Source organism: Narcine bancroftii, chromosome 5, assembly GCF_036971445.1.
Source record: "Narcine bancroftii isolate sNarBan1 chromosome 5, sNarBan1.hap1, whole genome shotgun sequence".
Taxonomy (NCBI): domain Eukaryota; kingdom Metazoa; phylum Chordata; class Chondrichthyes; order Torpediniformes; family Narcinidae; genus Narcine; species Narcine bancroftii.
In genome coordinates, this window is record NC_091473.1 from 211,322,446 (window position 1) to 211,346,180 (window position 23,735).

Below are 23,735 nucleotides of genomic sequence, written 5' to 3' on the forward strand. Positions count from 1 at the left end.
AACTGCTCTCGGTGTGTGTCTATTTTCTTTCGGTAGCTTGAACACTGACCAATCTAAAACGAACAAAGTGAGAGGTACAAGTTCAAAAATTAGCTTGTTTCCACTCTGGCATATTTTGCTAATTTTATTTTATATTTATCACTCCACTCGGTAAATATTTTATTGATTTCACAAACGCTACTTGTGTCTATTGTTCTGTCAATATCAATGTTTTTGTCAGCATTTGCAACTCCAATCATTCTCCAAGCTTTGATGACTTCGGCTATCAACAGCTAACCTCCTAGTGTATCGTCGACTTCAACGACCCTTCTCTAAACTGCTGGAAAATATTATCGCAACTGCCACTGATCAGCAGTTGTCCTGCATCTAGAGACACTAACGATCCAACTCAGCCCACCTCGATATAAAAAGAGAAGAATTCGAACCATACAACATTCGAGAACGGATTTTCCGCTTGGAAACATCGTGGGCCCACGAGTCAGTGCCGCACAATTTACCCGCAATTAGCCTACACCCCGGTACCTTTCAAACTTTTCGGAATAAACCGGAGTTCCCGGGAAAAAAACCACGCAAGCGAGGATTTGTTCTGTTAAATTAAGTAAAGTGGTTCGGGTTTGTAACTGACTCGTTTCTTTTTATGTTTCCAGTTAATTTAATCGCAATTGTGATCCTCTCTCGTGGACATTGTGGCCTCTCCAAGTGCATCACCCGTTACCTGCTGGCAATGGCAGAGACCGATCTAGCGGTGGTTGTCAATAATAATATTTTGAAGGATATTAATTACATGTATGTGTATGCAGGTTTCTTGTTTATAACGCCTGTCTGCGCCCTATCACTTGTACTGAGGGTTGTAACTATAGACAGTTCTGTTTGGTTAACGGTGGGCTTTACTTTCGATCGTTTTATTGCCATTTCTTGTCAAAAGCTGCGTGAACGATACTGCAGAGAGAGAACGGCGACAGTGGTTACAGTCACAGTGGTTACAGTGAGTTGCGCCAGATGTGTCCCGTTTTACTTTATCATGGAACCTGGTGTCATAATTGACAATGTTCCTTGGCGCTGCGTGTTGAAGCCTGAATACTTCACCTCAGCGGCGTGGAAAGGATTCGAATTACTTGACAGTATCTTGACACCGTTGTTACCAATCGCTTTAATTCTGTTGTTCAATGCGCTTACAGTCCGACACATCATAGCGGCAAATAAAGTCCGCCGAGGACTTCGGAACAGTAGCGAGAATCAGAAAGATTCAGAAACGGAGAATCGAAGAAAGTCAATGATTTTACTGTTCGCTCTGACAGCAAATTTTATATCTCTTTGGATGCCCTATGTCATATATTCATTGATCTGGCAGGTGCAAAATTATGGGTACGCAGACAAATACTTGAAAACGCCGACTTATATCCTGCAACAGACTGGATATATGGTGCAGATGCTCAGTTTGTGCACAAACACCTGCATCTATACTCTGACTCAGCGGAAATTCAGGAGTGAGCTTAAGAGTGGAGTGTTGTACGTCTACACATTCAATGGGCGGCTGTGTAGATAAGCAGCAAATCCAATGTCGATGGGGTTTCCAAAATAAATGCTCTAGAACACACATGTCAAACTCTGGGCCGCGGGCCAAATTTGGCCCGCGATATAATTATATTTGGCTCGCAAGATCATATTAAATATATATTAGAGTTGGCCCGCTGGCCGCCGCGCAAGTATAGCACATGCACAGCAGCAAGCACCACCATAGTAGTTTTTAGCACTTCCACAGCAGGCACAGCAGTCACCGATATAGTTAACGGGAAAGTTAGTTAGATATTCACAGCGGCGCCGATACAACGGACCCGCCGCATAGCTCCAACGGACCCGCCGCCTAGCTACAATGTCTCCTTGAGCTTCATCTGTGGGCGGGTGCTGCTGGGCATCGGACTTCCCGCTGGGGTGGAGGTCGCGGACGAGTTCCACCGCTCTCACGGTATTCCCGGTGAGATGGCGAGACCAGCGGGGTCTCCTTGGGTTGTTGGCGGCGGTTGCGGCAGGCGGAGGCGGGGGCGGAGGAGGGAGAGGGGGCGGGGGGGGGGGGGGGATGCCGCTCGGGTTTGCTGGCTGGGCTGTGGAGGGCTCCCTGCAGACCTCCGCTCCCTGGCATGCTTCTCGGCAACGTGCGATCCTTGGCTTAATGGCTAGAGAGAAATATTATTTATTGAATATTTTATTTCTTATTTGTTAATGCTTCTTATGGAAAGAGTTTAACCAAAACTATTATTAAACATTTATTTTAATAAGAAAAAGTTTAACATTACATATGTTGAGAGAAAACATGCAGATGTTGTTGAAAATTTTCAATAAATATTTAGTTCGGCCCTCGACTTAGTCCAAGTTTTTAATTTTGGCCCTGGTGAATTTGAGTTTGACACCCCTGCTCTAGAACATTTGCAAGTGTGGTGAATATAATATTCGTTTGCTGTATGCATTCTAAGGGTTGCATCACAGAAACAAGTTTTACATCAACATGATCATTCTGACTCTGATGCCTATCCATGCCTGCAAAGATGATGGAGACATGTACATTAAGATCTTTTAAGGGACTATCTTCGCTAGGATTCTCCTAAATAGAATAATACCTAGTGTCGTTGAGAATGTTCTCCCAGAATCACAGTGCGGCTTTCGCGCAAACAGAGGAACTACTGACATGGTCTTTGCCCTCAGACAGCTCCAAGAAAAGTGCAGAGAACAAAACAAAGGACTCTACATCACCTTTGTTGACCTCACCAAAGCCTTCGACACCATGAGCAGGAAAGGGCTTTGGCAAATACTAGAGCGCATCGGATGCCCCCCAAAGTTCCTCAACATGATTATCCAATTGCACGAAAACCAACAAGATCGGGTCAGATACAGCAATGAGTTCTCTGAACCCTTCTCCATTAACAATGGCATGAAGCAAGGCTGTGTTCTCGCACCAACCCTCTTTTCAATCTTCTTCAGCATAATGCTGAAACAAGCCATGAAAGACCTCAACAATGAAGACGCTGTTTACATCCAGTACCGCACGGATGGCAGTCTCTTCAATCTGAGGCCCCTGCAAGCTCACACCAAGACACAAGAGAAACTTGTCCGTGAACTACTCTTTGCAGACGATGCCGCTTTAGTTGCCCATTCAGAGCCAGCTCTTCAGCGCTTGACGTCCTGTTTTGCGGAAACTGCCAAAATGTTTGGCCTGGAAGTCAGCCTGAAGAAAACTGAGGTCCTCCATCAGCCAGCTCCCCACCATGACTACCAGCTCCCTCACATCTCCATCGGGCACACAAAACTCAAAACGGTCAACCAGTTTACCTATCTCGGCTGCACCATTTCATCAGATGCAAGGATCGACAATGAGATAGACAACAGACTTGCCAAGGCAAATAGCGCCTTTGGAAGACTACACAAAAGAGTCTGGAAAAACAACCAACTGAAAAACCTCACAAAGATAAGCATATACAGAGCCGTTGTCATACCCACACTCCTGTTCGACTCCGAATCATGGGTCCTCTACCAGCATCACCTACGGCTCCTAGAACGCTTCCACCAGCGTTGTCTCCGCTACATCCTCAACATTCATTGGAGCGCTTTCATCCCTAACGTCAAAGTACTCAAGATGGCAGAGGTCGACAGCATCGAGTCCATGCTGCTGAAGATCCAGCTGCGCTGGGTGGGTCACGTCTCCAGAATGGAGGACCATCGCCTTCCCAAGATCGTGTTATATGGTGAGCTCTCCACTGGCCACCGTGACAGAGGTGCACCAAAGAAGAGGTACAAGGACTGCCTAAAGAAATCTCTTGGTGCTTGCCACATTGACCACCGCCAGTGGGCTGATATCGCCTCAAACCGTGCATCTTGGCGCCTCACAGTTTGGCGGGCAGCAACCTCCTTTGAAGAAGACCGCAGAGCCCACCTCACTGACAAAAGGCAAAGGAGGAAAAACCCAACACCCAACCCCAACCAACCAATTTTCCCCTGCAACCGCTGCAACGGTGTCTGCCTGTCCCGCATCGGACTTGTCAGCCACAAACGAGCCTGCAGCTGACGTGGACATTTACCCCCTCCATAAATCTTCGTCCGCGAAGCCAAGCCAAAGAAAAAAAGATATGTAAATGTGGCGCAGAAAAATGGAGGGAACTGGAGTGGGGAAATTCTAGACAGTTGTTGGAGTATATGATTAGGTCGGCACAGCATTGTACATTTCTAATTTCTGTGTTCCGTGTTCTATCTATTTTCAGGTGCACGTGCCTTCTAAACTTTGTATTTGAGGCCGATACTATCGCTTCCTCTGGTAGCTACGTCTATGATGAATACACACCTCTAGGCCTCTTGAAACATTTCCACATTCACCTTCAATCAATGCCTTCTAGTTTTGGATGATCCTGCTATCTGTGCCACTCATAACTGTACAGGCGGCTTTAAGGTCACTTCTCGGTAATCTTTGCTCCATAAATCCAGCCATGACTTATCAAATACTCAAACTCTCCATTCCTGGGGAAATTGCTGTAAGTACTCTTTGCACCATCTTTAGCATACTACATCCTCTTTCCAGTTATAGCCGATTGCATCCACGTGTTTTATTTTGGAAATGTGAGTTTCTATGACTAAAATGGTCCCTCGAGGTATCGTCCTTCATGTTATGTATCGTTTCTGCATGGTTAATATTTTAATTTTATATATATATTTAAAAAAAAACACAGAAACGCACCACTGAACTTAGTCATCACGTTGCCCGGGGCGCGAGCTGTGTCCTAAACCACTAGGCAATGAGAAAGCTCTGACTACGCCAACTTCTGCAGCTGCCCCGCCAGCGCGGCGATACGAGTGGGGCGGGTTCGCTCGCAAAGATGTGCGCAGCCACATGTATTTAAATTTAGATCTACAGCATGGGAACTGGCCCTTCTTGCGCACTGGCGGTGCCGCCTAGTTACAGCGTTTTGAAGGGTGGGAGGAACCCGGAGCACATGGAGTTCACCCACGCAGATATGGAGAGAAAGCCCAAATACCTATCCATCGGATTCGAACCGCTACGCTAAGGTGCCGTTCCTTTTATGAAGATGTAATTTGTAATTTAGCCATGATAAATCGCTTGACAGGGCGCCAACCAAACTTATGATCGTGGATATTTCACTTGAACATCATATTCCGCTCTGGACGAAGTTGCTCTCAACATCTTCAAATCCGATAATACACGAGGTCACACTTACTGAATTGGATTCAATTTGAAGGAGAGCGGCTCGGCTTCCAGCTGATTATGTGTTTCTCTGTCATTTCTCTGTCATTTGTCATCTTCTCTTTCGTTAATTTTTGCGCATCAGCCAATTTGCTAATGAGAACCCCCATGGCCTCAAAATGTGTCCCAGCATCCTTCCTTCGCGGCGCATCACGAGGTATAGACTTTCATTCAGAAAAGAAAAGCAACGCCTGCCCGTTGCCCGTTCACTGGAGAAAACCTCTTATTTCGAGAAAATGTTGCATCCAGTTTGCGAATATATAATAAATGTAATTTAACCTTCTGAACCTGTTTCCTAAGCGTGGCTCATTCAAAAGCCCTGGTCAAATTCACGTTTACCACGTTTGGCGGACTGCACTTGGTTAACTTCACAAAGAACCAACTCATTATAGAGCCAGCATTTCCCCTGCACAAAACCACATAGACAAACACTCATTGTCGTTTCAAGTGAACATATACGCTTGTGAGAGATGGGAAAATTGACCTAAAATTATGAACATGGAAGAAACTAAAGTTCATCAGTAAAATGGCTGAAACCAGTTCAAACAGGATAAGTTTGGGGCTTAGGATGCAGGAAAGCAGAGTCAGCACGATTAACATAAGAATCTTCTATCCTTTGTGACAAGACCATAGGACTAAGATAAGGAATGGTAAGGTACAATAGAATGTAGGAAGTGAGGTAGTCTGGATCAGATAAGGGTCTCCTAGCCCTGGACAGAAGTACCAAGTCATACATTTCTAATTAGCTAACCATACACAGATTTATACATATGAAATTAGCCAACCCTAGATAGAATGAGTCAACTCTGCATATCAAGAGACTGTAGCCCCGAGAATCAGGAAGGTGTGAATAAGGACAATGACATGAAGGGACACCGACAGGATAACCCCCCCTGGTTCTCCAAGTATACTGAAATTGCACGTAGGCAGGAAGGATTACCTATGCCAAACCCATCCAGGGGGGCAGAAGAATGTAAGGGGGAGGGCATTCTGATACTGAAATTGACTGTATAAAAGTTGGGTGAGCCCCAGTATGTGTGTGTATTCCCAGGGTAAGGGGAAGCACCCAACTTTGCATTGTTGTAGTAATAAATGTTCTTTGTTCTCAATTTTTGTCTCGAGCAATTTCTTTAAAGGTACTTTAATTCCTAACAAATGGGGGCTCGTCCGGGATCACACTCCCTCCACTGACAGAGTACCCCGACGACGAGAGTAGGTGCACCCCGGCTGATTCAGCTGGACTCACGGGCGACGGGTGGCTGGTCAGTGGAAGAAGCGAGTGATATCCGAGAAGAGGCATTGAGAACAAACGGCGGAAGGACGCGCGCTAGAGCAGTACTGCCAGAACTCGGTAAGAGTATTTTACTTGTTCCTAAGTATGGGAATAGCGGGCAGTAGAGATGAGAGTCCTGACACAGGACGTGACCACCAGATAGCTACGTACAGCCCGCTTGGGATGATGTTATCTGAGTGGGGCACAGGAAAGACCCGCGGTAAAGACAAACTGACGACGGTCAGGTATTGTTGTAATGAATGGGTGGGATACCCGGTTAAAGGGAGCTCCGTGTACTGGCCAAAATTCGGATCCGAGGATGAATGGATGTGTGAAGCTTTGAACTTATGGCTCTATCAAAACCAGCCAGACAATGTTGAGAGCAGGGAATATGCAGCCTGCTGGCTCAAGGGATCCATTGAACAGCTGGTTTTGAATGAGAAAGAATTCAGGAATAAGAGAGAGGAGGAACCTCTTGTCCCTGAACCACAGGGTTGGGATGTGTTACATTCCCTCCCTCCACCCTATGTTCCTCCTATGCCAGCTCCTATCTTTCCTTCCCCTCCTATGACCTACCCTTCTGCACCTTCCCCACCTCCCCCACCACTAGAGAAGAGAGAAGAGAGCAGGAGTGGTATGATAACTTGCTCACAAAGCACTCGATTACCACCTCTGTTGGCAGGAGAGAGAGGTAACTTTAATTCAGAACAGCGTGAGACTCTTCAGGAAGAAAGGGCAGAACCCTTTGATTCATTTCCCAGGGAGCAGGAACCCAGACCTAATAAGCCAGAAACCAATTGGATGAGACCACTGCGGGAAGTTCCCATGGGAGAGGGTCTCGGTTTCGTAAATGTGCCCCTGACCAGTACTGAAGTGCGTAACTTTAAGAAAGAACTGACCTCCCTGATAGAAGATCCCCAGGGATGTGCCGAACAGTTAGACCAATTTTTGGGACCAAATATATATACAATATGGGGGTCTCGACATAGAATCCCCAGCAGGGGAACAATTGGTACTAACAGGTTTTGTTACCAACTCAGCCCCAGACATTAAGAGAAAATTACAAAAGACAGAAAATTGGCATGAGCAGGGAATAACCCAGCTTCTACAGATCACACAAAAAGCATTTGTCCAGACATCTGAGGATAAGCAGAAAGCAAAGGCTAACATTTTGATGCAAGCAGTTAAAGTAATAGTAGATGAGTAACATGGAAAAGGCAGGGACTGTGTGCCAGCTCCTGAATGTTGGGAGAAGTGCAGGGAGTGGGAGAGTAGAGACCAGAGATAATTTCATAAATCACGACTTCCCACTTCAGTCACTGACCAATATTGATTAAAATTCATGCTAAAATTTAAATGTCATAAAGGATCATTTTTCAATACTGAAGAATTAGCGAATTTAACTACCAGTTAATTCCAATTTATGAAATAAATTGTATTCAAATGTGATTTTGCACAGGGACTACCTGAGAATAGTATTCTTTGGCTTGGCTTCGCGGACGAAGATTTATGGAGGGGGTAAAAAGTCCACGTCAGCTGCAGGCTCGTTTGTGGCTGACCAGTCCGATGCGGGACAGGCAGACACGATTGCAGCGGTTGCAAGGGAAAATTGGTTGGTTGGGGTTGGGTGTTGGGTTTTTCCTCCTTTGCCTTTTGTCAGTGAGGTGGGCTCTGCGGTCTTCTTCAAAGGAGGCTGCTGCCCGCCAAACTGTGAGGCGCCAAGATGCACGGTTTGAGGCGTTATCAGCCCACTGGCGGTGGTCAATGTGGCAGGCACCAAGAGATTTCTTTAGGCAGTCCTTGTACCTTTTCTTTGGTGCACCTCTGTCACGGACATTTGCAGGGAGAAATGTTTGCGCAAATAGGGTGAGTTCTATACATCTTAACTTTAAGTGTATGTGAGATAAAGAAAGGATCTGATGTGTAAAGTGGCTGGATCAGCCAGTTGAAGGGGGAGTGTGCATGTCCCTTTAAGTGCACTGTGGCACTTGAAATTGAGGCTTCAGGCTCTTGTCTTGCAGTTAGAGGTATGGAGCCCTATCAACACATTTAATACATTTCTTCTACACATTCAGCAGTCAAGGTCCGTGAGTTTAAAGATCACCCACCTCTGGAGAATAAAGATACCTCTGGGGATTCCTATGGGGATTCCTATAAGTTTAATCATTCATTTCTCTGGTGCATTTTCCTCCGGAGTGAAATTAATGCCTCAGCACAATTTCTCTGTATTGCCGCTGTTATTTAATTCATGATAACTTTCCCCCATTCATCAGGTTTATATTTAAATCCGGTAGTGCGGAAGTTACATTGTAAATAATCACGGAGGTAAATCCTGCGCAACTGGATTCAGCTTAATGGAGAAATAAACCTGCGAACTGGTCTATGGTGGTGTGTGAGTACTGCAATAGGTGGAATATGATTTAAATTGGTGGCATAGTTCAGAACAATTGGGTGCATAAGAATAATAATATCATTAAGAACTCACAGATCTTGTACCAGATGCTATTCAGTACATCTTGACTTAAGGACTGGAGAAATTGGCATGTTAGAATGAGATTGGCATGGTACCAATATTTCTTGATTCAATAATGACTCCACAAGCTCCAGGATTCATGCAGCAGAACTTTTAAGTGGAATATAATAGAAACTAGCCTGTACTTAAATTATTGTGTGTGCAATCTTCATAAGAACATCTTTTAACTTTTTTTTGGTGCCTGTTTTACAGACTGTTTTAAATAAGGCCAGCTCCTGTGAGCTGTGGCACAAGGCATTTTACTTAAGGCAGAACTAAAGGTTGAATATGTTTCAAGTTCTCTTGCAGGGGCTCTTGTGCTGCAATGTCTGTTATGTACTCACTCTAACAAATTGGAGGGTTGTGCCCCATACAGACAAGCAGCTCCAACTGCATTTTAATAAGGTCTAACATATTCAAAACCCATGCAAATATGGTTTGTGTTTCATTTTACAATTTTTACACTAACACAAAGGAAAGTCAGATTGTTATTCATTTTATTAAAATCTAGTGATTGGTTATATGTAAAAGCATGGCAAGAGGATCAACTAAAACCTGCCTGGGATGGTCCCTTCTGTGTACTTTTTATTACAGACACCGCAGTAAGAACAAGAGAGAAAGGCTGGACCCACATTCAAAGAATTAATGACAAAGTGCCATAATGTTACAATTTTATTCGTTTTTTTTAATGGTTTATTCAGTTTTGTGTATTTTATTGCTGTTTTCAATGAGCTTTACATTTATCGTGGTTTATTCAGTTTTTGTGTATTTTATTGCTGTTTTCAATGAGCTTTACATTTATTGTTGTTTATTCAGTTATTGTTATATTTTATTGCTGCTTTCAATGGGTTTTACTTTCATTGTTGTTTTACTCATTTTTTGGAATATTGTTCGTTAATGTTTTAAGTCCCCCTGGAATAGGGGCAGCAGAGGTTACAATTGTGCTCCTTTAGAATGTAGACAGGGCATAGATTTAATGTATAGTCATAGTGGGATATGGGTTAACAAGGGATCCCAATACGGACCAGGGGAATTAAACAGCTTTAGTGGAGTACATCTAATTTGTATCATAGCCTACACAGGTATTAAAGACAGGAGTTTTGAAGCGATAGCACAAAGGACATGGTGGGACAAAGACAGAAAGAATGGTAGTCAGCATTGTACATGTAACAGAGAGAGAGAGAGAGTTAATACATATGCTAATGTACACAGACAGGCTGCAACTCACAAGTTCAATGATATATATGCTAATGTTAGCAGACAAGCTGCAACACACAGTTAAATCACAAGAAACAATCCCCCCCCTGCTTGGTCACTTTTCATCACCCCATGAAAGGGAGCACCAGTTTCCAACAACGTGAGCTGCTTGACACTTTAATATCAGGCTCCAAACAGCCTTCGGAGATCGGTGGCCCTAGGGTTCGGGGCTGAAGAGGACATCAGATACGAGCCACAATCAAACGGAACCGCCTGACTACTGCTACTCGTTCGCTGCTGAAGGCAGCGCTTCTCATAGACTGCGACTCGCTCGCTGCTGAAGGCAGCGCTTCTCATAGACTGCTACTCGTTCGCTGCTGAAGGCAGCGCCTCTCACAGACTTCGTCGGGACAACACTTACAAAGGTCGTGTGCTTCAAAGACACTGCTTCAATATTTCAACGTATGGGATGGACTAGACTCTTTACTGAGAACTGGAGCCTGATACTCCAAACCCTAATAAGCAGCTGGACTCACTCCCCTGACCTTCATGGTGCTCCCCTACCTAAAGACTTTACACAGACATTACAATTCGGTTATTGACCAGCTGGGTAAAACTACACCTTACACTTGAAAGATCAGTGTTACTGATCTCAAAGAAAAGTGAGGAGAGGGGTGGGGGGGGATCAGTCACACTGACACTAGTAACCAAAGATCAGTAACACTGATCATGGTGAAAGATCAGTATTACTGATCTAAAAGAAAAGTGAGGATTGTGAGAGATGGGAAAATTGACCTAAAATTATGAACATGGAAGAAACTAAAGTTCATCAGTAAAATGGCTGAAACCAGTTCAAACAGGATAAGTTTGGGGCTTAGGATGCAGGAAAGCAGAGTCAGCACGATTAACATAAGAATCTTCTATCCTTTGTGACAAGACCATAGGACTAAGATAAGGAATGGTAAGGTACAATAGAATGTAGGAAGTGAGGTAGTCTGGATCAGATAAGGGTCTCCTAGCCCTGGACAGAAGTACCAAGTCATACATTTCTAATTAGCTAACCATACACAGATTTATACATATGAAATTAGCCAACCCTAGATAGAATGAGTCAACTCTGCATATCAAGAGACTGTAGCCCCGAGAATCAGGAAGGTGTGAATAAGGACAATGACATGAAGGGACACCGACAGGATAACCCCCCCTGGTTCTCCAAGTATACTGAAATTGCACGTAGGCAGGAAGGATTACCTATGCCAAACCCATCCAGGGGGGCAGAAGAATGTAAGGGGGAGGGCATTCTGATACTGAAATTGACTGTATAAAAGTTGGGTGAGCCCCAGTATGTGTGTGTATTCCCAGGGTAAGGGGAAGCACCCAACTTTGCATTGTTGTAGTAATAAATGTTCTTTGTTCTCAATTTTTGTCTCGAGCAATTTCTTTAAAGGTACTTTAATTCCTAACACGCTTCTCCTTGGAATTTTCCCAATATTTTAACCTGCAAATTTTTGGACGGCTAGATCATCTCATGGTCTTTCCCTGACAATTTTGTTACAATTCTGTTATTTCAAATACTCAACTCGTGCCTGAATGTTGTGTCCATGTTGAGGCAGGCAGATATCAGCTGTTTTGTTCTCTGAGAGATTGGGAAAGGGAATGGAAGTCATGAAATCATTAGTGATCACTTCAGATTTCATGACGGAAGGAAGGTCGGTCGTTGATAAACTGCGGTACTCCACACAGACCGACCGCCACGAAGAATTCCTGTGGTGAAATTCTGACGCTGATACTCTCATCATTGACAAACACGCAGTTGTTTTGTGACTGGTCTGACTCCAACTATTGGTGAATTTCCCTTTGTTTCCGTTAAATTTGGCTTCATTTACAACTGTTGACGTCACAATCCATCGAACATGGTATTAATGTCAAGTTCGGTCATTATCCAATGTTGACTGAGGGAAGAGACGCTGGAAGTAGAGTTTGCTTGATTCTCCATCTTTCAAGAATCCGAGACTGAAACAAATAATATATATTAAATGTGGCAATTATGTTTATAAAATATGAAGAGAACAGGCAGTGGATTTCAGATCAGTTACTTAATATAGAAAATTAGAATAATTCTTGAAATATTTGTAAAGAAAAAACACTTTAGTAAATCAAGTGGAATCTTTCAAGGTAATGTTACATAGGAACATAGGAAGTCGGAACAGGAGTAGGCCAAAAATGGCCCATCAAGCCTGCTCCACCATTCAATACGATCATGGCTGATCTAATTTATGACCTAACTCCACCTGCCTGCCTTCTCCCCATATCCCCGAATTCCTCTATCATGTAAAAATTTATCTAACCGAATTTTAAATATGTCTAATGAAGCAGCCTCAACCACTTCCCTGGATAGAGAATTCCAAACATTCACTACTCTCTGGGAAAAACTATTTTTTCTCATCTCTGTCCTAAATCTACTCCCCCGAATCTTGAGACGGTGTCCTCTCATTTTAGTTTCCCCAGCCAGCTCAAAACACCTTCCTACTTCTATCCTATCCATACCCTTCATAATCCTATATGTTTCTATAAGATCTCCTCTCATTCTTCTGAACTTGAGCGAATACAATCCAAGATGATTTAATCTTTCATCTAAGTCAATCCCTTCATCCCAGGGATCAACCTAGTAAACCTCCTCTGGACCGTCTCCAAAGCCAGTATATCCTTCCTCAAATATGGAGACCAGAACTGGACACAGTACTCCAGATGCAGTCTCACCAGTACCTTATACAGTTGCAATATTTCCTCCCTACTCCTGAATTCAATTCCTCTAGTGATGAAGGCCAACATTCCATTTGCCTTCTTAATAACCTGCTGCACCTGCAACCTAACTTTTTGTGATTCATGCACAAGCACTCCCAAGTCCCTCTGAACAACAGCATGCTGTAGTTTTTCACCCTTTAAATAATATTTAGCTCTTTTATTTTTCTTGCCAAAGTGGATAACCTCACACTTACTGACATTGTACTCCATCTGCCAGACCTTTGCCCACTCATCCAGCTTAACTATATCCCTCTGCAGACTCTCCACATCCTCATTTCAATTTGCTCTTCCACTCAATTTGGTGTCATCCGCAAACTTAGCTACACTACATTTTGTCCCCTCCTCCAAGTCATCAATGTAAATGATGAGCAGTTGTAGGCCTAACACTGACCCCTGCAGCACCCCACTTACCACTCTCTGCCAACCTGAAAAACTCCCACTTATCCCGACTCTCTGCCTCCTGTCAGACAACCAAATTTTGATCCATGCCAATATACTTCCCTGGACTGCACGTTCCTGTAACTTACTGTTAACATGTTAGAATTGGATTCCAAAATGAAAAGCATAGTTAATATATCTACTGGAGCACAATCCATTATTGAGGAATAATTATAAATTGAGAGCCAAAGGATGAGTATTCGGACTTTTAATAGACTGCTTACAGTTGGTGATAAGCCATGTCGATGTTGATTTGTAATTGGTCGGCAAATGGAAAAGCGTGTTTCCTTCTGAGTGGATGGTCTCAAAGGAATGCAGGAATCTGTGATTGAGAACCAACTATTTTCCATATATCAATTATTTTCTGAATGAATGTCCAAACTGAGAAACGTGGCAGCAACACTGAATGGTTTTGATGGAAGCCCTTGGGTTTGTCAGGTGTGACGATGAAGCAAATCAATTCCAAGCTAAGCTGAAATCATGGGGAAATGCATGGTTCGTGCAGTTTAACGAGGAAAATTAGGAATTTGTTTTCATAAAAATCCACATTGCGATTTGAATTACAAAACACCGTAAAATGTGAAATATGTTTGAAGATTATTAAGCTTGCACCATTGTGTGAAAAGGGATGGAATGCAAAGAATGTAGGTGAGAGCTTGAAAACAGACAAAACGAGCTAGTGGGCCTCTTCTTATCAGGAGCCCCAAGGATGCAAGGATCTGGTTCAGGCTGGTAGAGTGACCTAAGGTAGTCTATAGCTAGTACTCAGCTTGCTTAATAGAGACATGAATATTAACTTAGATGCCCCTGAGGAGGGAATGAACTAATTAACATAACATGCGATATATGAAAGGGAGGAATTGAGTGATAATTTATTGATGGAAGGGAAAAGGTCAATGTTGTAATGTATTGGGATTCTGATTGGAAGAAGGCAAATGAATGTGGGGTGAGGTTGAGCGCAGGACTGTACAAAAGAGTGATGATTCTGAACCTCCAGTGTGTCTCCAACCAGGGACACCCGACTCTGCAGACTCGAAATAAAACTCAACCTGTTCTCCAAGACTTTGTCTCCAGAGTAGCCATTGTGAATACTTTATATTTCACAAACTTGGGGGATCATCCAGGATCCTCAACTCCCACTGCTTGGCGACTGGCTATCAAAGAACAAGAAGGTGCCCTCCCCCCCCCCCCCCCACTGATTTCAGTGGTCTCCGATTTCCTTGCTTGCCGTCAGCGGTTTGAGCGAATTTGGACGGGACACCCCGGAGAACAGGAGCTAGGGAAGCTACAGTCGAGGGAGTGGAACAGAAGAAGGGAGTGGTTTGGTTGGGGAAACTCTCGTGCACGAGACCCGGGTAAGAAAAATTGACTATTATGGACTACTCGGGTGACCGGGATTCTGTCAGGAGTGAGTGATCTGACAGAGATATGGGTAATAAGAGTACCCGAGAGAAGAAGGGACTCCAGAGTGGGGGTCCTGGGATTGACATTCCGCCCGATAGTCCATCCATTGGGGCGGATGTTAGGAAACTGGGGTCGGGGAAGAACTAAGACTAAGGAAACTATGATAAAGTTTTGTTATTACAAATGACCTCGGACTCCAATTCTGGGGTCCGGTTTGGTGGCCCCGACTGGGGTCAGATGAAGATTGAATATGTCAGAAATTAAATTTATTCGTAAATGAAAGAAGTCCTCCAGACCCGGAGGAGTCAGATTATGCAACGTTGGATCCGAGTGACCGAATAGTTTAAGGTTGCTGTGAAAAAAGAGGAAGAAGATGTACCTCCCTGGGATCATTTGAAGCACCTGCCCCTGTCGTATGACAGTCAGAGGGGAGGGGAGAATCACCAGGATGCTGGTGATATCCCTCCTGAGGAACACCAATGGTGAGAGAGTCCGATGGAGGAGAAGAGGCCTGTGCCCCGGAGCTGGAGGAGGCAGGATAGAAGAGCTCAGACAGGCAGGAAAAACATGGGAAAAAGAGAAGGGGTGGATGTTAAGAAACAGACCTGTAAAAGGGTCGGGTTGAAGACCAAGGAATATCTCCGGGGAGATTTCAGGGAACTCGGCAGTCCAGGACCATGGTTGAATAAGAGCTCAGGGAGCTCAGTTAAGAGTTCAGGGAACTAGTCCGGTCAGGGACTGTTAGTGTGTTTGTGTCTATGTGTGTGCTCAGGGAGCTCAGGTTTTGGGAACCTGAGGTACAATGGGGAATTGTGTAGATACAACTATCTGGAGGTTGAAAATATAATTCAAAAAGGTTCTGAGACATTAAATAAAAGACTAGGGAGAGAAGGCTGGCCATTGGGGGGTACTTGGGATGATGGATTCATTAAAGAGCTCATTGGAAAGTGGTGCCTGTTAGCACAAGAAAGAAAAGAGAAAGGTTTGCAGGTTGCCAAACTAACACTGTAAAACTGGCAGAAGGGGGGACAGTAAACCTATGGATGTTCTCCAGAAAGAATGTGCACATAGAAAGGAGCAGGACAGGAAAAATCAGGAAAGGAAAAAAAGCAAATGGTAGGCAGGAGAAACCTCTTGCACAGGAGGATAAACAAAGACTATGTAGTCAAATGGAAGTCCTAAGGCTGATGGAGGAGGGAGAGACGATTGACCCTGAGTACTCCTCGGGGACTCCCTAAGGACCACCACTAGTATATCATCTGCCTGTATCTAGACCCCCAGCCAGCAATATCCAAAGTATTTTCGGATACTGTTAGTGCTCGAACCCAGAGCCATGATAAGTCATCCAGCCACTGAATTATCTTTGTGTTTACCTTGAGGTTATCTATCATAACCCCTAATTTTGTTTCAGGAAACAAATCTTTTGGAATAAAAATTGGTGTCCAGTGTAATTTGCCAAAAATCTTGTGTTGCACAAAATGTCATCAATGATATTACTTTGAAGATTATTGTTCTCATTATAAATTTTATTTTTTACAAGAAGCGTACTAATTAATTGTTAATTTCGTGTCTCAGAAAGTGTACGCACAGTTACCAAAACTATTAAAGTGATTTGTTCGTCAACTTCCTTGACAAGGGACAATTAATTCAGTGACGAAATGAAAAACAAAGGTTTACCTGTTGTGTCGGGGGGGGGGGGGGTGGTGGTGGTGGGGGGCGTGGTTGTTCACATCAATATTCTCCGTGGAATTTTTTGCTCTTCTATAAGAGTTTATTAAACCAGTCACCAGTAAGCATGGGTTGTTGGGATAATCTGAACCACAGTTTGCTTCCTCGTGTAGAAAATGGGATATCCAGTAATTTACCAGACAGAGAGCATTTACTACCCTATAATTGCTGCAGTTGGAATCTCTGGTAAGATATTGCAGCTGACTATTACTTGCGGAGCTACTCCACTGTAGAATAGTTGCGTTGATGCCCAGCACAGATGCTACCTCACCTGCCGAGTGGTTCGGGAACATTCAGGTTTCATGCATCTGATTTTTAAAATATATTTCGATGTTTTTCATGTCTTATTTTTGTCAACTTTTTTTCAAATGAAGTTCTGTTTAATATTTTAAAGTGTTAAGATTGTTTAAGTTCACAAAAATAGCTGGTTCAGCGAGAAGAATTTTAGGCGAACATGAGATGGATTAATTCACGTTTGTTCGCTCTTCTGATCGTGAGCCAAGCAACTCCTCATACCGCACTGTGATTGATCTATCAAGTGCGCCGTCCATGGTGAATCTACAACAGTTATTCTGGGAAACGGAGCCAAACTTCTACAGTCTTTTATGAAGAAAGTAGATATTTGTATTTCTATTAATGTTGCTCTTGCATTTAACAAGCTGCAGCTTCCCTGGCGTTACTGGTAAACTACATTGTAGGTCGGAGTTTACATCAATGAAGAATGTTGAAATGTACAGCAACAAGTGCTGTTTAATTATTCAAGAACAATGCTTTATTAAAAACTGAAGTACTCAATAACAACTACTGAGGAAGCCATCTGATATATAACCATATAACCATTTACAGAGTGGAAACAGGCCATGTTGGCCTTTCGAGTCCGCACCGGTTCACTGATTTTGTGCGCCCTCTTCAGGCAATGGTCCCGATGGGTTTGGCCCTCGAATTCCAACTTCAGTGGCTGAATTCTTCCGTTGTTCCACCTTGGCAAACTCCAAGAGTCTCGTTTGCAAAACCTACAAATTGGGAAGATAAAGAGGTCCACGAGCTCCTTACCCTCCAAGCTCCATCAAACTTCTCCTGATGCACTGAGGAAAGTACACTTTTAAAACAAAACCATTTAAGGCCTCTTCACCAAGACAAATGAAACTCAGGGCCATGTGAGTGATATACTTAAGCCTTTGAAACAAAAGTGAGGTAATCTTTCGGAGTCACATCATCTACAAGTCAAAAGTATGAAGGTAACATGGTTTAAAATTTAAAATTCCAATAACTGTCACATGATTTATATTATAGAATTCAGATATTTTTAGCTAAGTTCACTTTGGAGAGTACAGAAGTCTGTGACATACAGGGGTTGAAACCTTGTTAAAGACAGGGTTGAGTTATTGTAATGAGAATAGGTGCTGTTGTGTGTGTTACTCCTGGAAAAAGAACACAGAATTATAGGCTTTTGAAATAAGAAAGACCACTTTACTCTCTCTTTTGAACCAAAGGCAGAATTCTACAGTGTCTATATTTGTATCGCCACTTTGTACAACCCTTCATTATGTTTGTGAATTCATCATGGAAGAAAATAGCAATATTCTCTGTCTCTTTGGAAAGATGGCTGAATTGTGAGTAAAGAGCTCTGAAGATACGATGTTTAAAAGTGCTTTGTAATTATTTCTGTTGTCTTTAGCACCTTTGGAAGACTACACAAAAGAGTCTGGAAAAACAACCAACTGAAAAACCTCACAAAGATTAGCGTATACAGAGCCGTTGTCATACCCACACTCCTGTTCGGCTCCGAATCATGGGTCCTCTACCAGCATCACCTACGGCTCCTAGAACGCTTCCACTAGTGTGGTCTCTGCTCCATCCTCAACATTCATTGGAGCGACTTCATCCCTAACATCAAAGTACTCGAGATGGCAGAGGCCGACAGCATCGAATCCACGCTGCTGAAGATCCAACTGCGCTGGGTAGGTCACGTCTCCAGAATGGAGGACCATCGCCTTCCCAAGATCGTGTTATATGGTGAGCTCTCCACTGGCCACCATGACATAGGTGCACCAAAGAAGAGGTACAAGGACTGCCTAAAGAAATCTCTTGGTGCCTGCCACATTGACCACTGCCAGTGGGCTGATATCACCTCAAACCGTGCATCTTGGCACCTCACAGTTTGGCGGGCAGCAACCTCCTTTGAAGAAGACCGCAGAGCCCACCTCACTGACAAAGGACAAAGGAGGACAAACCCAACACCCAACCCCAACCAACCAATTTTCCCCTGCAACCGCTGCAACCGTGCCTGTCCCGCATCGGACTTGTCAGCCACAAACGAGCCTGCAGCTGACGTGGAGATTACCCCTCCATAAATCTTCATCCGCAAAGCCAAGCCAAAGAAGAAAAGAAGAAGTAATTATTTCAGATCTGAGAATTTAAGACTTTCAAGCAGGACTAAAATGATGCTGAAGTTTCAAAAATGGACTTTTCAGGGTGGGACTTTATGAGACACATACATTTACATGTTACCTTTGCACATGGTGGGATTAAATTTAGAGTTAATGTGAGAGATAAGTAACTAATGTTAGGTTATCAATAGCTTAATACAAATTATTATTTTGAATTTACCATTATCTGGTGAATTTTCCATTGCTGTTCCTGTGTTAGTTCTAACAATGTCCCTTTAGTCCCAAAAATAATTAAGAGGGCTTTAAGTTCGTAACACAACATACTAATTGTCTGAATGTATGCTTATTTTCAACAATAAATCAACAATTAGCTTATTTCCTCTCCGGTGTATATTGCTAATTTTATTTTAGATTTATCACGCCACTCAGTAAATATTTTATTGATTTCACAAGCGCGACTTGTGTATTATTGTTCTGTCAATATCAATGTTTCTGTCAGCATTTGCAACTCCAATCATGCTCCAAACCTTGGTGACGATCAACAGCTAACCGGCTAGTGTCGTCGACTCAGAGACCCTTCTCTAAACTGCTGGAAAATATTATTGGAACTGCCACTTATCCGCAGTTGTCCTGCATCTAGACACACTAACGATCCAACTCAGCCCACCTCAATATAAAAAGAGAAGAATTTGAACCTAAAAACACGCGAGAGCGGTCTTTCCGCTTGGAAACATCGCGGGCCGTAGGGCGTGTGCCTTTATTTTTATTTAGACATACAGCATGGTAACAGACCATTTCGGCCCACAAGTCAGTGCCGCACAATTTACCTTCACCCCTGTACCTTTCGAACGGTCGGGTCGAAACTGGAGTCCTCGGGGAAACCCAACGCAGATACCGACCGGATTGTTCTATGTGGCATGAAATTAAATAAAATGAGTCGGGTTTGTAACTAACACGTTTCTTTTTATGTTTCCAGTTAATTTAACCGCAATTGTGATCCTCTCTCGTGGACAATGTGGCCTCTCCAAGTGCATCACCCGTTACCTGGTGGCAGTGGCATGAAATTAACTAAAATGAGTCGGGTTTGTAACTAACACGTTTCTTTTTATGTTTGCAGTTAATTTAATCGCAATTGTGATCCTCTCTCGTGGACAATGTGGCCTCTCCAAGTGCATCACCCGATACCTGGTGGCAATGGCAGCGGCCGATCTGGCTGTGGTTGTCGTTAATAATATTTTGCAGGATATTAATTACATGTATGTGTATGCAGGTTTCTTGTTTATAACGCCCGTCTGCGCTCTATCACTTGTACTGAGGGTTGTAACTATAGACAGTTCTGTTTGGTTAACGGTGGGCTTTACTTTCGATCGTTTTATTGCCATTTCTTGTCAAAATCTGCGTGAACGATACTGCAGAGAGAGAACGGCGACAGTGGTTACAGTCACAGTGGTTACAGTGAGTTGCGCCAGATGTGTCCCGTTTTACTTTATCATGGAACCTGGTGTCATAATTGACAATGTTCCTTGGCGCTGCGTGTTGAAGCCTGAATACTTCACCTCAGCGGCGTGGAAAGGATTCGAATTACTTGACAGTATCTTGACACCGTTGTTACCAATCGCTTTAATCCTGTTGTTCAACGCGCTTACAGTCCGACACATCATATCAGCAAATAAAGTCCGCCGAGGACTTCGGAACAGTAGCGAGAATCAGAAAGATTCAGAAACGGAGAATCGAAGAAAGTCAATGATTTTACTGTTCGCTCTGACAGCAAATTTTATATCTCTTTGGATGCCCTATGTCATATATTCATTGATCTGGCAGGCGCAAAATTATGGGTACGCAGACAAATACTTGAAAACGCCGACTTATATCCTGCAACAGACTGGATATATGGTGCAGATGCTCAGTTTGTGCACAAACACCTGCATCTATACTCTGACTCAGCGGAAATTCAGGAGTGAGCTTAAGAGTGGAGTGTTGTACGTCTACACATTCAATGGGCGGCTGTGTAGATAAGCAGTAAATCCAATGTCGATGGGGTTTCCAAAATAAATGCTCTGGACATTTGCCGGTGTAGTAAATATAACATTCGTTTGCTGTATGAGTTCCTAGGGTTGAACAACAGAAATAAAGCTCTTTAACCCATATGTTCATAATAATTTTGATGCCTATCCATGGGAATTGCCCTTTGCTGCGATTAGTCTATATGTTGAAACCTATTCAGGCATATGGTTTCTTGGCCTTCATTGTCCATGCATTCATGTAAGATATTTGTTAGACCCACTTGTGTTTATTTCTGTCTCACTTCATCACAGGAAAGATGTGGATGCTATAGAGACAGAGGGCAGAGTAGATTGGAAAGATGCTGCCTGCATTGGAGTGCCCGCATGTGAAGATAGGTTGAGTGAATTTGGTATGTTGTCCTTGGAGGGACAGTGGATAAGGGATGTTGCGACAGACGTGCACATGCTGGTGAGATGCATTGATTGTGTTTATGCCCAGTTGCTTTTTCTCAGGGCTGAAAAGACTAACATAATGGGGTAAGCTGTTAAGGTGCTTGAGGGTAGTAAATGGGGGATATAATAGATAGACTGTACATGGAATGGCCGTCTGCAATGATGGTGGAGACAGGTACTATAGGATCTTTTAAGAGGCTATCAGATACCGACATGGAGCTCAGAAAAATGGAGAGAACAGCAGTGTGGAAATTCCAGGCAGTATTTTATTAGGTCGGCACAACACTTTAGGACGAAGGGCCCATACTGTGCTGTACATTTCTAATTTCTGTGTTCCATGTTCTATCTATTTACATGTTCATGTGCCTTCTAAACTTTATAAATGAAGATTATACTATCGCTTCCTCTGGTAGCTACTTCCTTAAGTTCAGGAATATAAGGAAATCCCCACCCAATCGGACACCAGTTTTGCATACAAGATGGTTGTGTGCATTAACCAGTGGTGTACTTCCAGGAACATAAATAATGATTATGATAGTTGTAGGGAATTAAATGAAAGAAATTAAGAGATGTGTTCCTGATGACATCAAAACCCATTTGAAGGAGAAAGAGACAACAACTTGGCAGGAAGCTGCTAAGAGAGCAGATGAGTAAGGCTTAACCTATACGTTTAGGTGGATGTCAAGTAAAACTTTCCACGAAGGTCAGAGGGATAGTCTGAGTAAGGTGGCAAGTAAAATTGAGACTAGTAATAGACCCAAATACTGAGGGAAGGTGATAAGAGAAAAGCCTTTGGGTTCTCTTTGAACTGCAAAAAGACTGATCATGTGATCGCGTGTTGCCCTGTGTGGAAGAAAAAGTAAGAAAGGGAGATAGCCCTAAATGCATGCATTCAGAGTGAAAGGTGATCTAACAACAGGGAAGGATCTAAACTTATTGATGGGATTACAGAATAAGTTCATAAAATTATATCTTATTGTGAGATGAGGTCACAATTTTCAAACAAACATCTCATTGGTCTTGCAAGAGCTTTACAAGGGTAGACTTTGTGTCTGCAGTTGGTTTTGCAGAGACAATAAGGAATGCTTGTGAGAGTTTCACAAGTAGGTGTTAATGGACCAGCATATTTGAACAGTATCTAGGCTCAAGAACTGAGAAATCTTTTGCTTTAGACTGGGGACAGAATTTCAAATTTCTAGTTGAAGTTTGTTGTTCTAAGAGGGGGCACGTGGTTTTTCATGGAGAGAGCATGACTGAGAGCATTATGCATCAGTTTGTGGTTAAGGCTGCAAGTTGACAGACCTGCCACCTGGCCCCATTTCAAGATGGGTTTTGAATTGTGAGTTCATCCTATTCTAAATCTCTGCAGTTAATTGCAGAGTTTATTCCTGGTTATTGTGTTTCACCCAAAATAGGGGAACAAGAAGAACTCTTTGTGGTAACCTGGAAGAAGAGGTTATCTTTTGGAAAAACCTAAGAGGGCAAGTTTCTTCGTTAAGACAATTCAGTAGCTGATTGAAAGAAATCAGTATGTGTGTCCAACAAACAACAAATATCTCTCTGAAACCAACAAAGAATTTCCTGAGCAGTAACAACTTAAGTTAAAGCATGATGAATATATCTGTTCAATTCTGTGCACAGTATGGAAGATTTCCTGATACCATTGAACTTGGGGGAGTGAAAATGAATGAATGGACATGAAAAATAACTTTCCTGAATACAAAAACATTACATACACGTGTGCTTAGAACAAGAATGGGGTTAAGTTGTTAATAGCAATAAGTTAAGCATTGATCTTATTACTGTGTATTAAGAAAGTAAAACAAGGATCCAGAACTCACAGAGGTAAGGGATAAGGCACACTGTATGAAAGAAATAAAGAAGGTGTCCGTAGCCTAGTAAGTTAGGGATGGAGTGCTAATGAGAAAATGGAGATCTCCTGATATTCCTGCCAGTTAAGATTGGGCAGAGGGTTGTAGGTTGTGGTATCTAGAGCCTACAGAAATAAAATTAACACTTTGGCTCATAGCACTCCTTTTGGAGGTCAGCTTGGAGTGAATAAAACTGTAAATAAGATCACCATTGACTGACTGTAAAGAAGAATGTTGCACATATTTGTAGGGTCTGTCACATCTTTCAGATATCCAAGGCAATTGTAAACTGTGTTAGCCCATGGCCAAGAACAAAGGGTGGAAATCAGAATTTACTGACAATTATGTGTGCTGCTACAAGGTTTCCAGAGGCCATTCCTCTGAAGAATATTAAAGACATGATAATAGTGAAGGCA

General features: G+C 43.0%; 1 protein-coding gene across 1 annotated transcript; it reads left to right on the forward strand.

Annotated features, from left to right (window-relative positions):
- Positions 1–20,099: 20,099 nt before the first annotated feature.
- LOC138765508 (probable G-protein coupled receptor 139) lies at positions 20,100–21,008 on the forward strand. The gene has a single exon (XM_069942536.1). It carries the CDS (start codon positions 20,100–20,102, stop codon positions 21,006–21,008), a length of 909 nt encoding a protein of 302 aa, XP_069798637.1.
- Positions 21,009–23,735: the final 2,727 nt, after the last annotated feature.